Source organism: Rhyacophila brunnea, unplaced genomic scaffold, assembly GCF_057557595.1.
Source record: "Rhyacophila brunnea isolate RB1 unplaced genomic scaffold, BYU_Rbru_1.0 scaffold_7, whole genome shotgun sequence".
Lineage (NCBI taxonomy): Eukaryota > Metazoa > Arthropoda > Insecta > Trichoptera > Rhyacophilidae > Rhyacophila > Rhyacophila brunnea.
The window spans coordinates 17,356,694-17,372,742 of NW_028233339.1; the positions used below are offsets into that span (position 1 = coordinate 17,356,694).

General features: G+C 32.8%; 1 protein-coding gene across 2 annotated transcripts; it reads left to right on the forward strand.

Moving 5' to 3' along the window:
* Positions 1-1,704: 1,704 nt before the first annotated feature.
* On the forward strand, positions 1,705-15,545 carry LOC147064549 (zinc finger protein 532-like). Of its 2 annotated transcripts, none has more exons than XM_085958440.1 (9): positions 1,705-2,178; positions 6,873-6,958; positions 7,081-7,343; positions 7,428-8,149; positions 8,457-8,672; positions 9,472-9,574; positions 11,938-12,145; positions 12,986-13,195; positions 14,799-15,545. In XM_085958440.1, exons 1-9 carry the CDS (start codon positions 2,038-2,040, stop codon positions 15,331-15,333), a joined length of 2,484 nt encoding a protein of 827 aa, XP_085814566.1. In that variant the 5' UTR covers positions 1,705-2,037; the 3' UTR covers positions 15,334-15,545. The 2 variants fall into 2 exon arrangements, with proteins under 2 accessions (XP_085814566.1, XP_085814567.1); XM_085958441.1 differs by having other exon boundaries at positions 1,715-2,178; positions 11,950-12,145.
* Positions 15,546-16,049: the final 504 nt, after the last annotated feature.

Here is a 16,049-nt window from a genome sequence, read left to right on the forward strand (position 1 = left end):
GTAGTTTTGAGAAAAGTTGTTTGTCTAACCAAAATATTCTTTGCTACGGCGCTAACAAACCATACAGTGTACAAATAAATATCAACGAACATGTAATTAGGTTTTCACGTTTTGATCATATTGCTTTGCTTAAGATGTTTGAGATTAAACAATAACATATGATGGTTATTGAATTGCAATATAATAATTTGGTATAATTTAAAGCGGCGTTTAATAAGAATATTTTGAAACTGAAAATTGATCTTTTGAAAATGTTTTAATGAAAAAACCAGTATCATATATATTATATATATATTAATTAATTATTGTTCGCGTAATCACCAGCCAAAATTCATTAGTATGTATGTATTCATATGTATTTCAATATTATGTATATATATTCATTTTGTAACAACTATGTAAATTTATGATAGCATTTATATATAGTAAATTTCTTTATAATATCAATTGGATATTTGTATGCAATCTTATAATCATTACTAAAGAAGGCACCGCACCGCTTCTTTTGTTAATCGACGAAGTCCATTCCTTGTCGTGATGAAATGTTTTCTATCAAAATGATCAGAACATATTACACATTCATCCGATGGTGTCCAACATGGATCGCACCTTAATACTCTAAGTATATATTATGACCAATGTAATCACCTTTCTGCTTCGCGAGGAACTCTAAAATTTTTATGAGAGATAATAATGACAATAAAACCGCTAAATCCATTGACATAATACTACTGAGAATTCCCTTCTTCATTATTTCACTTTTTAATTTGTAGCGATTCAATTATAAAAATATATACTTCCCAATACATTTATCGATTTCGCGACAAAAAGTATTTTAAATTAAACAAACGATGTCACAAAATATGTTTAATTACATATAATAAATTGAAAATAATATTACCAGTCCGTTCATGCAAATCAATAAGCTTAAGTAAGGTGCAAACAATACTACCGTATTTGAAAAATTGAACGAATATCTACTTTACTGTCATTACAATACGGACCAAATTTATAAATCACGATTTTGTACGTTGAGCCCTTATAGGAACGGAGAAATCATCGCTGCCTGCGTAAAAATGTTCGGCCATTTCTGTCAAATTATTCTGTCATTGAATTGCATCGAATAAACGTTCGTCAATATCAAAAAATGGCATTTTATCAATAATAAATAATACTTACACATGAAAAGTTATCCCATCTTTCTTGGAGTGTTTAGTAGAATTTTTTTTACAATTTTTAACTAGGCACATTGGCATTTTCTAACACAATTTTTACAAATTTTCACAAAGTAACAACCGATATTTTGTATGGGCAGACCCAGCGGTGTCGCCAGACCGCTTGCAAGCGGAATGTTTATTTGAGCGAAGGATACCGATATTAAAATATGAATTTCGCCATCCGGCAGACCCGACACAAAGTGAGTGTCATTTTATTTTCCAGATGATTCGTCCATATTAAATGTCATTGGTAGCAGAGCATAGACAAATCGGATGATTTATTGTCCTCGGACTTTTGGCTCGCCAATGGAGCGCTGGCATTAGATACTTGGCGCTTTTGTGAGAGTTGATGAAACATTTATCATCGTTTTATACCAGAGGTCCAATCTCTTTTTGTTTTATCCTACCTATACCTCAGCCATATCAGCCAAAATTATTATATTACGTACCTATATTATCTATGATTATGATTATAAGCTGCCTGGCAACACAAAAGTATACTAACCTATCATTTTGCAAACCCTAGGTATTTTTTTATTTTGACAGCTATTTTTTATTTATTATCAAAAATAACTATGTAGGTGCGATAATGTATTTATTTAAGAAAAGTATATGATCTGGATATCAATTAATTTAAAAGAATGGTTTTAATTATATGTATGATCACAATACAAGTATATTTTATAAGTGTAATATAATATTTTTTGTGTAAATACAATATATTAAAGTGTACCTACCTACCTAATTATTAATAATCAAATCACAAAAGTGTACGTATCGAGACTAGAAAATATTGTCTTGATACCCATACGTTACGATAATGTTTGAGATGGAAGATTTCGTTTCCATTGAAAAGGATGTTGTGCATCCAGAATCTGTTATTGAAGAAAATACTAGCAGCTCCAACAACCAACTTCCTGCGGCAGACGGTAAACAATCAGCTGAACGGCACAATATAAAGGTAATTTATATTATAACAGTTTATTCCATGTAGACAACTATATTAAATACCATTTTCTTTCGGCGCAGATGCTTTTCGATCCAATAATTGTTAATTTAAAATTTGATATTTTCATACATTTCGATGCATCATTATCACACACTAAGATTATATCAGGTTGGGGTAGGTTAGGTTGTGCTTAGTCTAAAAAAAAGTTAGCTCGTGCGGTCATCTGCGGCACTATTACCTTTTTTTATTGCAAAGTTTTAAAAATTCATTTCTATCTTAAAAGACTATCTTTAAAATCACTAAAAAATATGTCATTTAAGTACTTATAACTTATATAAACATTAACTACTTACTAAGATAATTAATTGGCTATACAGATTTGTCTTTTATTTAATATGCATGTAGTAATTGCATTGCTTCATTTAAACTTCACAAAAGAACATAGATCTACATTTTTTTTGGCTGTTAATTTTTTTTTATTATGCTTACCTAATATGTTGGTTTGGTTTATGTAATGGTTTACTAGCCGTTGTTATTTAGTACTCATTTTCCTAATTGTATAGTACTTACTCCATATCGTCATTGTGGTTACAGTGTTTTGAAACCAAAATTCAAACGAAAACCCAACACAACCTACTGAAAAACAACCCAAAACCAAACAAAACATATTATTTACTATAAAATTAGGTACCCTCATTTTATTTGATTTATAAATGGGTGGGTTTGAGTGTCTACACCACTGATTCAAAACCGGTATGCCGGAAGTGTTTAGGAAATGTGCTACAAAATTTAATTTTATTTCCTTCATAAAGTGCTTACTTCCAGTTTTGGTTTTGTGTTCACAAAGCAACTTTTTGAGATTCAATCCTAAGTGGTCGGTTGTTACTTTTTTTCAGTTGTCCCTAAATATGTAGGTATTTATTATATTTTCATATAATAATTTTGGGAAATGTGCCGCAGAGTTGGCCATGAGATTTTACAACTTTCTTTTTAGACCAAACCTAACCTAACATAACCAAACCTAATCTAACCTACCCCAACCCAATATTACCTCATATAATCTTGGTTTGTGATAATGGTACATCAAAATGTATGAAAATTTTAAATTTTCAATTAACGATTATTGGATCGAATAGCCGATGCGCCGACAGAAAAAGGTATTTATTATAATTGTCTACATGGAATAAACTGTTTTCGTAAAAAAATATTATAAAAGCTCATGGTCACCTCTGCGGCACAATTACCATAATTAATCTTTATATACCCATGAGTTAAATTTCACTTTAGTAAATGCTCATTTTTATTAACCAAAGACCCTTTATTGCGATAAATATAAGGAAAATGATATTGTATATATCATTATATCGTCGCTATAGGATTTGTTTCCCGAATATCCATTTTTGTCGAAATCGACATTTTAATGCAGTTCAATTTCTTTTATCGAACGCTACCGAAATCATTTATAAAAAAAATAAATTTTTATCTAGGAACAGAGATATTTTTTTGAAAAACCCGAATACGCCATGTTAAGTTACAATTACTCCGTGTTGTTCTCCCGAATGTCCAACTATTCGTATCTGAATATCCAAGTTAATTTCTGTCGAAATAAATCTCTGGCTGAGTTTTTATTTCCCGAATATGACTTTTAGCCAATCAAACCGCGCTGACGCCGTGCATCTCGCTCCCACATTCACGCTGTCTAGCTCTAAAACAATCACGCCCACTTTCATATTTTTCGGCCGTCTGGAATCCTCTTTCAAATTTCGTCTTATTGATATTGTTTTTAAAGTTACTATTGTTTTAATAGTGAATTCATCTAATTTGAAGAGATCATTTATAGCTGATACATCACCAGTTTGCCCTGAACTTATAGTAAAGTTATGGAAGTGAGTATTTTAACCTAAATAACTGCATTTTGTTTTGATAAATGACACAAAATCCCAACGGTTATATGAATTCTACAGTATGGCCCGGCAACTACTATGACGTAAAAAATAATTATTATTTCAAATTATTATTAATCAAACATTGTTTGTCTTTATTTTACTTTTAATCTAGGTATTTCTATGAAAATAAAGGCGATGCTATGATTTATTTTTGAATGCGCTGATAGTTAATTTAATTTAATATGTATGTTAGTAACTATTTATTTGGTGAATATTATATACTTAGGATATTGGTACCTACCTAATATTAGCAGCCAATGGTAATTAATTTATAGATGCTATTATTTTGTGTTGTCATTCCAATAGTAAATATATAATATTTATTTGGTGGTTTGTAATAAGTTTAATTGTTAATTTTAGAAATATATAGATATAATAATATACAGATATATATACATAGTTTTTTTTTTTTTTGAAAAAGTATTAATATAAAATTGTTAGCAAGTACGAGTAAGTACCATCATAAAATATTGGAGAAATCCGTGACGTCGGTTAGTAATTGAAGTAGTAGATACCTACTTTTATTTAATAAACAAAAATTGATCGCCGATAGTCGCTTGATTTTGAAGAATACTGATGAGCAGGTATTAACAGGCCAATAGTTAATGTTTGTCGTCATAAGTATGTCACCTCGTAGCATAGTGGATAATTCGTGGACTTGGTCGTAAACCCAGGAGATGCAGGGACGATTCCTGCCGGGTGTCTTACTTTTTTCAAAAAGATTTTTTCTATTGGTTATAATATATTTTCTCAGAAGTGATTTTCAAAATTATGTATGTTCAATAATTAGAATGGTACATTCTTAAATCTTGTGAATTATTCGTTGAATAAAAAAAAAAAGATTATTAAAAACTATTTTATTACTTATTAGGAAAAAAACCGAAAAAAGCGAATGCCGCATGTTATTATTACCTACGAACTTGGGTTATTACGATCATTAGGTATTTAAATAGTAAAAGTAATCATTACCAATTATCGTGTAAATAAATATAACATTTGAGGTGCGTACTTTTTAACCACTCAGTGATCCGTGTGCCGTGCAGCAATACGCTACGGTCTTAAGTCCCGAACGTCCTTGTTTTGTCCCGAATATCCATTATTCTGAGAGAGCGCTAAAAATTTCCCGAATATCCACAACGAGTACTTGTAAATAAAACGCATTTACTGTGCATTTACTGATTTATACCAGTATATTATTCTTGGAATCTATTCTTAGATAATGTTGCAATCATACAGTGTAGAAAGAATGATTGATACATCTACTGATATTTCAATACACGACAATGAAATTTGTTTTTCGTCTCCTGAAAAATTGACATTTGGTCTATTCGGGAAACAAATCCTATAGCGACGATATATCTACATTTTTTTGTATCATTTTAATCAACTAATTAATTGCTGTAAGTCATTAAGTTTTTAAACGTTTTCGTACGCTTATGCCAGGATTCGGAACTTATATATCATTATGTCATATTGTATGAAATTGCTAATATGTACATTTTATAGTCATAATATTTTTAGGATCATGATATCAAAATACTGTTGAAATGGAAATCTTTGCATGCTTCCTTGTTCATTCATTTCTTTTGTTGTCTTTCCACTTTACACCCGCCAATTTCACGCAACAATTGCATCGTGCAATATCTGGGCCTGCACAGTAGAACAATAGTAGCGAACCTGCTGGTAAAAAACGAATTACACCGCTCAGAGACTCATTTTGAGGTTAACCGATTTTCACTACCTGTCAAATAGTACCATAAAATTACAGCATCACGTCTCGCTCACTCTTGAAGAATGAAGTTGGAGAGACAGTCAGGACTTTTACGTGTAAACAGTTATTGTCACGATAGTTTAATATACACACTATTGCTGCCAGTAAATCCATGCACGTGTACAGGTGCTATAACACTATATAATATATTTAGTATTTTTGTAACTTCTTAAATTGTTATTTTTATATACATATGGATTAATAATTTTTATTGTGCATATTATAAATATGGGATTTTTAAACATAAAGAACAACACACCCCTCCATAGGATCCTGGCTATGCCACTGGCATAAAGGTCTTATTACACCAGCATACTCGCAGACCCGACAAGATTCATCGATCCACGCCGATCGTCATGAGCAATCGTCAACTTCAAATAGTAATTACTTGAAACGATTCATATACTAACGCTATTGTGTTGATGCTTGATTTGATTAGTTCATAAAATACACTCAGTTGCTAGAGTTACTACAATAAAATTATAAGTAAACCATATTGGTCAGCTCGGTGGCAACACTAAACCGTCTTCCCTCATGTGTTGTTATGTGAAATGCCAATGGAAACCATTGAAGACATTTGACCGACTAACAAGTTGTTGATTGTATTTACTAGAATATTATTTTTGTTTGTTAAAATACTGAACAAAGTCAGGTAGCCTTCATTATGTAAATGTTAAATAAATGTTATGTCAAAAGCAAGGGCACAGGGCACTACTCAGAACCTCACGGTTGATTGGAATATTTTCATACCTTCTAACCCTACCGTCAAGGATCACCGAGTGAGTTGGGCATTCGAAATAAGAATTCTATTTTGGCCACGACTCCATGGAACGATCCAAAGTGACATTTCACGATCGGTGACGATCATAGCAGACGGTCAAGGTAGATGATCAGCATGAGAATCTGCCAATCTAATTTGAGCTAACACGTTCATTTGATTCACAGAAAAATGATTTATGACTAACAATGTACCTTAATTTTTTTTATAGGATGAATATGTTCCAAAAACGGAACATAACAGCGACAGCAATTCTAGTGATAAAAATATAAAAGAGGAAGCTACAGAAGATGAAAGGTGATTAATTTATTTATTCATTCTAAAAGAAAACATTAAAATTATTAAGGACGGTATCTTTTTACATACATGGTATTGTGGCACTTAATCGTAATACTTATTATATTATGATATAATTTCAGTATGGCAGTTGAAGCCCTCTGGCAGCTCGGTGGAGGAGTTGTCAATGAAATAGATAGCGGCAAGGATCAACTTCAAACAATACCACACGTTTCGGATTCCACACTTGTCCCGGAATCTGATCCCGACTCAGAACCCGTACCCATATCTGTGTCAGAACCCATACCCAACAACCCCGTAGAATTTTGTTCTACATTTGGATGTGAGAGCTGTGGTATGACTTTTCCCTCGAAAGTGGCATTGCATATTCATCATTCCATATGTGGTATGTCACAAAAATTTATTTAAAAAATTATAATATCTTAATACACTTGCAGTGTGTGTAATCTGATTATTTATTCTGTTTCAGAAAGTCGAATCAAAAAAGTGTTCACATGTACAATTTGCAATGAAACATTTGAAAAGATATCTAAATTTGAAAATCATAAAGTGTGTCATCAAGTCTCCAGGCCGTACTCGTGCCGATCGTGCGGCTCGCTGTTCAAACAGAAATTAGAACTGCAGAATCATGCTTGCAGTCCCACCGTGCAAAATCTGCAATGCCAAACGTGCTCCATGGAATTCTCGCGTACGTCCAGCCTCATAAACCACATGAAAGTTCACTGCTACGTGCCGGGAAGAGCGCTGGTGGCGGCCGCCCTGGCCAGCGGAGAAATCGGGAACCCACAGCAGATGGATTCGCTTCATTGGCCTGAATCGCACTCGTATCCAACTCTACTACCTCAGCTCGATCTTCAAACTTCCGGATATTATAATAAAAACATTACTGAAATGCCCAACTGGAACTTGAGTGATCCGCTGGCCAATGAAGAACTGCCCGACTCGATGGACATTGCCCAAGAAATGACTGTAAATACGACCTACTCAAATGATTTGGAACAGTCTATGCCTTTCCAGAATGATTTCGAAGATTTAAATCAGCCTTTGAAAACAGAAACATCTAACGAAAGTGACAATCGCTTTCTGAGACAAGACACTCTGAAAAATTCACCAGTCAAAGTAGAGACCCTACCCTATATTTTACCTGATAATCCAACTGACTCGCTGCACTTTACACAGAATCAATCCGAGGTAACAAAAATTAATTGCAAAGAAATATATTCAGGGCTCGAAATGACCGGAGCGCCGTTCCGGTTCATAAAATCCTCAAAATTATCGTTTGGTCTCAAGAAAAAAAATATTTGGTCGTTTGAGCTAGATAGGCCATATAAGAGAAAAACCTAACATACTTTTTTTATAAAATTGGATAACTACATTAATATTTACGTAAAATTATCGAGCGCTCTGGTTCGTAAAATTTTCCATTTTGAGTGCTGAATATATAAAATTCCTCTGATGGGGTATGGTGTATGCATTCAACCTATATTTTTATTTATAGAATGATCTTAAAAAAAAGCCACACTCTTGTAAATTTTGCGGAGTTAGTTTTACCCGTGCCAAAGCTCTCATTTCTCACGAACTACTCCATCAAGACTACTGGAATGAAGATTTCGAATGCAAAAAGTGCGGAGATATCTTTAATGACAGCCTCTCTCGGAAAGTGCACATTTGTAAATTGAGTTTGCAAGAAAAATACCGGATAAGTTGCAATGTGGTGAGTTGTATTTCATCTTTTGTTAAATTAATAAATAAATAAATTAGTTCTATAAATTATTGAAAATATGCTTGTGAAAATGGAAAAGATAGTATTATTTAAAAAGATTCCATATAATTTAATAATAATCAGGGCCGGTTTCGTCTGCCACAATTGGACATTCCCCAAACATAAAATATACATTCTCACAGCTACTTTTGCTAACAATTTTAAAGTTATAATAATATATTTATTGAAGACTAATTATATACAAAATTTTATGAAATTTCCCTGTTTAAAAATAATTCTAGCTATAAAATATGTAATTACATATTGCGTTTTATTTTAATTAATACAATATCTTTCCGAAAAGTTTATCTTTGAAAAACTTGGTCAAAATTATTAATTAAGTACATACTCAACATTACACAAAAAAAAATTGTTCTGCTGAAACTTTATAAAAATATATAATTATGTATTTTACATTCTAAATTTGCAGTAAAAACTACCTTTCGCTGTTTATATCAATTTAAATTTCCAGCGATAGACAAAGAGACAGGTCTATTATTTATACATCAAATACTCAAATCATTTTTATAAAGCAATCTTTATAAGGAAAACAATAATTATTGTATATTCGTTTCAAGCAGAAGTTTTAATGTTCTGTGAACAGAATTAATTTATGAAATTGATTAGTATCATCAATCAATGCCCATTAATCATGGTATGTACAGACAATCACTCAATGGCAGAACAACGTATTTTAATAATAAGTATACATACCTATTGGTTTTTTTTTTTTAATATTGTATAATTTTAGATCGATGAAGATAAAACTGCCTGTAAAGTAACACCCAGTGACGTGCACAATAATTCATTTAATAATGAAGATGATTTGGAGCTCAATGAGTATTTAGCTGAAGGTGATTATACAATTATCTGTACATTTACATTATTTTAGTATCTCATTTGAGACTATTATTGTAAGTTTATTTACCTCCCTTTTTTTGACATCTGTTGACAGTGTTACATATAAGCTCCAGTTATCCCAAAGAATTTGGGTTACCTGTTTTATGTGGAAGTCTAGATATACTTATATTATGACATTCGAATAAATTTATTGAATGAATGATGCATGGTTACGATGTTAAACTGCACGGATACCATAAAACCCCTTAACTTCGCCAAGTGTCCCTAACTTCACCTAAACACTAGAAACTCATGTTTTTACTATCGTACCACTTTAAGCCACTAAGGCCATTTTAAAGATAATATTCGTCCTGTCGACACACAATTTTCAAACCGCCATTATTTTCGCCATGTTTGTGTTAGTAACGTTTTTTCGAGTCCGGTTTGAAGAGATTTTTTCGGAATACCTCTGAACGTTTGCTGATTTCTACGAATCTTGTAGAGGTAGGTTCTTCATATTTTTACTATAATATAGTGATGTAGTCTGCTTGCCAAATGTAACGTGCGATTTCCGATATTAATAATAAAACATCAATTATTTGAGTATGCAATGTCAGGCTATGAACTACTTGTTCCTATACTTCCCCTGGCTTTAGAGTTGTCACAAAAAAATGCTTTTCTTGAAATAGATGTGTTTTTTTTATTTTTATGGTTTTTAGACTATAAACTATTCATCACTTTGAATCACCGGTTAACATTGTTTCTCATATTTCCTTTATTAAAAATGTACTATCTAAATCAATACATAAAAATGATACTATAATGCTTAGGGTTTTGGCAGCCCTAACGTAAACTGGTAGGTTGTATGAAACAGTCATTGAAGTGATTCTTATCTTCGCCTACGTATATGTTTCTTTAAAATATGTCTAATTGTCTCTGGCATAAGACCTACATCTGCTTGAGGTCATTTTTTTATGGATTTTGTGAGTATCCATAGACAATTATTTTGTACTGGACCTACTAAAACACACTAGGCGATGTTAGGAAATTGTGCCGTAACTTCGTCCATATAAAAAATAGTGATTGTATTATTTAGTATGAAAAGGGTGTTACTTCAATATAAATAAAAATAAACACTATCATTGTGCATTACATAACGTCGATAAGACTTCATATTGGTGGATATTTTGGTGGCAAAACGACTTTCTGTTAAAAAACCGGACAAAGTTAGGGGGTTTGACATGGTTATGTAAGCATTAAATTTCTGATGTCTTAACTCAAACAATGGTTGCCACTTTTTGACATGCTATTTACTTACTCGTGTTCAGTTAGTTAGTTATACATGATTTACAGGATTTATCAACTTAAAAATGTCTATGACTACTTATCCATTCATCATGAAGGGTTGTTTTTTCATATGGCCTTTAAATTGGCAAATAAATATGAAACCCAAAGTTATTTTTAAGTGAACCTACAATGCAGTCACTTGTAGCTAACCCAATAAGTAAACTAGAGCTCCTTTATTATTTTTATTATATTTTGATATGTTATTATGTATGGCTTTCAACAATATTTCAATTAAACATAACCTCGAGTACTTTTCTGCCATGTGTTTAATCATTTACTATTCCTTTCTAGTGAAATTGGTTAAAATTTTAATTACTCACAAATTAAAAAATACGGTTTTCTAATAGGAATAAGAATGTGGTTCAGGCAAATAATTCGAATCATATAAGGGGTCCTATGCACTATTCCTACTATGACATTTGAATGATTATGCTGAAGCATTGTATTATTGGCTGCTTATCTACTTATTACGATGGATTGTCTTTTCATGTACCCTGCAAATTGGCAAATAAATATAATAGAGGAGTGAAGTTCTCTTCCAACGAACCTGCCATGTGAAATCATTTGTAGCTAACATAATCAGTAGACATGGGGCCCTTGTTGTTGCTTCACTTTTGAAATGCTTAGGTTAGTTAGGTTTTCTTCAACATATATGCGGTTAGGTCATTGTATTTTGCCATTCTCATTTCTCACTTTTGTAGCACCCACAGTTGCCTAGTGCGTAGAGTAGCCGCCTCTGAAGCCGTGGATCACAGGTTCAAACCTGTAGTTGACAAAAAATGCATGTTGTTTCTGCAATGTATATTAAATCTAATGCAAGGATTTAATGGGTTGGTGATGGCTTATAACCATTCCTCATAAAAAGCTTGTTAAAATAACTGTGGAAGAATATTTACTCCGATTAAGAAAGAAAATGTTTATTGACTTTTTAAGAGGCTTAAGAGGCTCACCAGCTCTTAACCAGCTCTTATATGAACTCCCAATTTCTTGTACAAATTTTATCTAAATTAACGTATTAATGTTGTGATAGGGCATGTTTCAGATGATTCTGAGGAGTCTGAACTGATTGACCCGTCGGCGAAAATTAAACAAAACAAACACGCATGCTTGCAATGCTCCAAGAGGTTCACAACAAAGCAGAAGATGTTCAGGCACATGTGGATCCACCGGAAGAAAACTTTCTCTTGTGAAGTATGTGGAGAGACATTTTCGCTACAGAATCAATTAGATACACACAGGTATACACACCACTTCAATGTATACATACCACTTCAATGATGGTTACAGACCTACAAACTTATCTAAACAATGGAGGGGGGAGCCACTGTCGAAAACTACCCAATCAAGACTCGCAACTGGAAGAATCTGACATTCGAATGATGTTTTCAAAATGGCGTCCATATGGTAGTTCGTAGTTCCATTTTTGACTGTTCTTTAGATAAGTTTGTAGAATTGTACACTTTTGAGGGCTCTAAAAACAAAAATTGCAGTTTCCATTTTTGAAAAATTTTGGCAAGTCAATTTCTCTTTTATATGTATGATTTCTAAAAAAAACTATTATAAAATGTTATATATTATACAAACAATATTTTAAAATATGTAAGACATTTTTAATAACTCACAAACATGGAAACTGCCATTTTTGTTTTTAAGCCCCTCACCTGATGTCTTTATTTATATTCATTTCCATAAAGGTGCTTGGCAAATATGCTAGAATACACTCTTTATATTTGTTGAACCCTTCTTGAATATGGGTATGAATGAACAATTATCACCTGTATGTGCCTTAATAACTACCTTTATCTTACCCAACAATTTTACATTGTCATTAGTTGCATGTGTTGTAATTTCTTTACTTATGTATGGAATAATAAATCAATTCCTGCTAATCGTGACAGCTGTCTTATATGTATTAAATTTGTTTCTGTGATTATCATATTTTATTTACTTTTATGAGTCAAGTCAACATTAAGTAAACCCTTATTATTCACTGCTTTTTAGTTACAAATCTGTCTATATTACTAGTATGTGCAATTAGGTTTTAAAAATACACATTACATTTATGTATCATTCTTTAGATTAGCATCACATCCTGGTAATACACCTCATGGCTGTACTACGTGCGGAAAATGCTTTGCATCCCGCCAAGGTCTTTGGGAGCACACTCGAACCCACAAGGAAGGAGCGGCCGCTCACCAATGTCAGATTTGCTCCAAGGAGTTTGCCAGTCGACAAGGGTTCCTGATTCACTCAAGAACACACACGGGAGAAAGACCTTATGGATGCAGGTAACCATAAACAAATTAGTTTACTATTTATGTTATTAACATAGTCAAACAGTATATTGATGATATCAAGCCTCCGCTCTATTTTACCCTAATAACATAGGGACTGCAGCACCACCGACATTGGAACTCTTAAAGAAAGAAACGGGACAGGTAATTTAAACATAAACATGTAAAGCTTTTTTTTTATTCCACGAATATTACATGAGATTTAAGAATGTAGGATTTATTATTGAAATTATGTATGTTCAATAGACATGTAAATTGTAGTAATCACTGCATTCTAGTCCAATAGATCGACAATCATGGAAAAAATTATGTTTAGGAGATTAATAATTCAACTAAATTAATTAATTTATCCTAGTAAAATTTATGCTCTCCCCTCTCCTGATGCTTTCTTACGTCAGTGGCGCTATAAATCCTATTCACCCTGAGGTAACTGGGTACACACTTACTACTGGCCAGAGTATGTTTGACTGAGGCAAGCAATGGGTAATTGAAATAGTGCGCACACTTAGATAGTCTTACTGGACTAGTGTTACTATAGATAACTAGTGTAGTGTTACTATAGATAACAACATGATTATTTGATACCGAATACTAAGCACTGATGCATAGCACCATTTATGAGCTTATTAGTAATATGTAGCATTACCTTATTTATAGATTTTTGGGTTTTCACTTTTGGGTGTACACTTCTTCCTTCTTTCCTTGAATTTTCGGGCTCATTGCAAGAGATGAGAATGGCCTCTGCAACGAGCCCAAAACACCGAGGAAAGAAGGAAGAAGTGCACGCAGTGAAAACCCAAAAATCTATAAATACAATAACAGACAACCGTCAAAGTCTCAAACATTATAATATGTAGCATTACCTGAATTCAATCATAAAACTGGTGGTTTTTAGTATGTATGTTTTAGTATGTATGTTTTCTGGGGTTTTTCAAATATGATGTATCATGTGGGTTAAAAGATATAATATAATTATTATCCTCTGCTCCTCATATTAAATTATGACCTGTAGCCGAGTACTCATTTCGCCATGAATCTCCGGATGATGTTACATGTATCCAGGAAGACCGTTGTTCAAATTCCTTCCACACGAGGTGAGACACTCGGGTGGTATAATACTCAGCTCCCCAGCAGTTTCTTCAGTGCATGTGGAACTACATGTACCGCTGGGACTTTTCCACATTTTTATATACATATCTGACCCAAGACCGACTTTGTCTTTAGGCATTTTCGTTTGACCTACTTCAACTGTTTGTTCAACCGACGAAATCAATCTTATTTTATTTAAAAATTTGAAAAAATATAAACTAATATGCATAATATTAACTATGTAGTTATTTCTTTTAACTGTCGTATGTATCCACCGAGATATTGTCGGTAAGGTAAATTAATAACATGAATTCTACAGTGTTCACCTGTTGAAATTGCTAATTAAAAGCTGATGACTTACAAGCGGTCTTTGTGAAAATGTTTGATAAAATATCTTCACATCGTTGTAACATTGTCCAAGTGTTAAAATAGTAGTCTAGTCATACTCAAAGAAGTGTTATGTACCTAGTACCGTACCAATGAATGTAATATTATATGTCTATTTCAGATTTTGTTTAAAAGCTTTTCGTGATGGTGGAACTCTTCGGAAGCATGAAAGAATTCATACCGGAGAGCGTCCTCACATCTGCCCGCTGTGTTTGCGAGCGTTCAATCAGAAAGTGGTGTTACGGGAACACGTGCGGTGGGTTCACGCGGCGGCTGAACCCGGCGAAGCTCCGAACCCTCGCTTCTCTTGCCAGCTGTGCCCGCAGATCCTATCCGACCGGGAAGACTTGTGCGCCCACATCGTCAAGCACAGCGACCTGATTGCCGCCCGTGACAAACAGAAACCTTCCAATGTTTCTCCCGATTCAAAACCGAAAACTCAAACGGTCAAACTTAGAGTCAAAAAAGATATCTATCCGCCTATTGACACGTATAAAACAAAATTGGACAATGTGTATCAGACCAACTTTGCCAATGTGTCAGTTCCTGTGATAGAATCCATTGAAAACAAGTCGGTCGAATTACCCTGTGATATGTGCGGAGACATGTTTACCTCCAAAGAAGCACTACTTATGCATGTAAGAATTCATATATAGCATTTTTTGTAGAAAATTTCAATTTTTATTTACAATTATTTACTTTTATATGTTCATTTTAAGCTCATAATAAACTGTACAAACTTTACATTAGAATATTTGCATGATTTTGATGAAATATCATGTTTTATAAATCTGTAGGTATATAAGTTAATTTTGCTATAATTTTATAAATCTATTTATTTATCAAAAATAAAAGTCTGAACATCTTCTCCCTTGGTTTTCATAAATAATGTTTTTTAGCATTTCGTTTATAAAGTTTAATGTGCATTATTCATAGCGGATCTTAACAGCGTACCTCCACCCTTCGCTACTGATATACGTACTTACCAACCAACTTACATATTTAAAAATGGGTGGAATAGACGATACGCAAATGTTTCATTATTGTATTCAGTTTATTTATTATTTTATTCATATCATGCACTCAACAAGTCATGTATACAAAAAAAATATTTACATACTATAATCTCGTGCGGTTATTATTTGACAGTTGACATATTATATTTGGAAGACATATTTGAGCTTTGTTGACAATGTGGCAACTTGATTTTACACTCTTTTCACAGGTACATTCACGTAATAAGTATAAAAATATACTCAATGTGGCTCAGAATAAAAATACTTACACGAGTTGTCTAACTCTGGGCACATTTATATCTATTTCTATAGGAAGAATATAATCTTTGAACAAATGTTACACTATTTTCTATTTT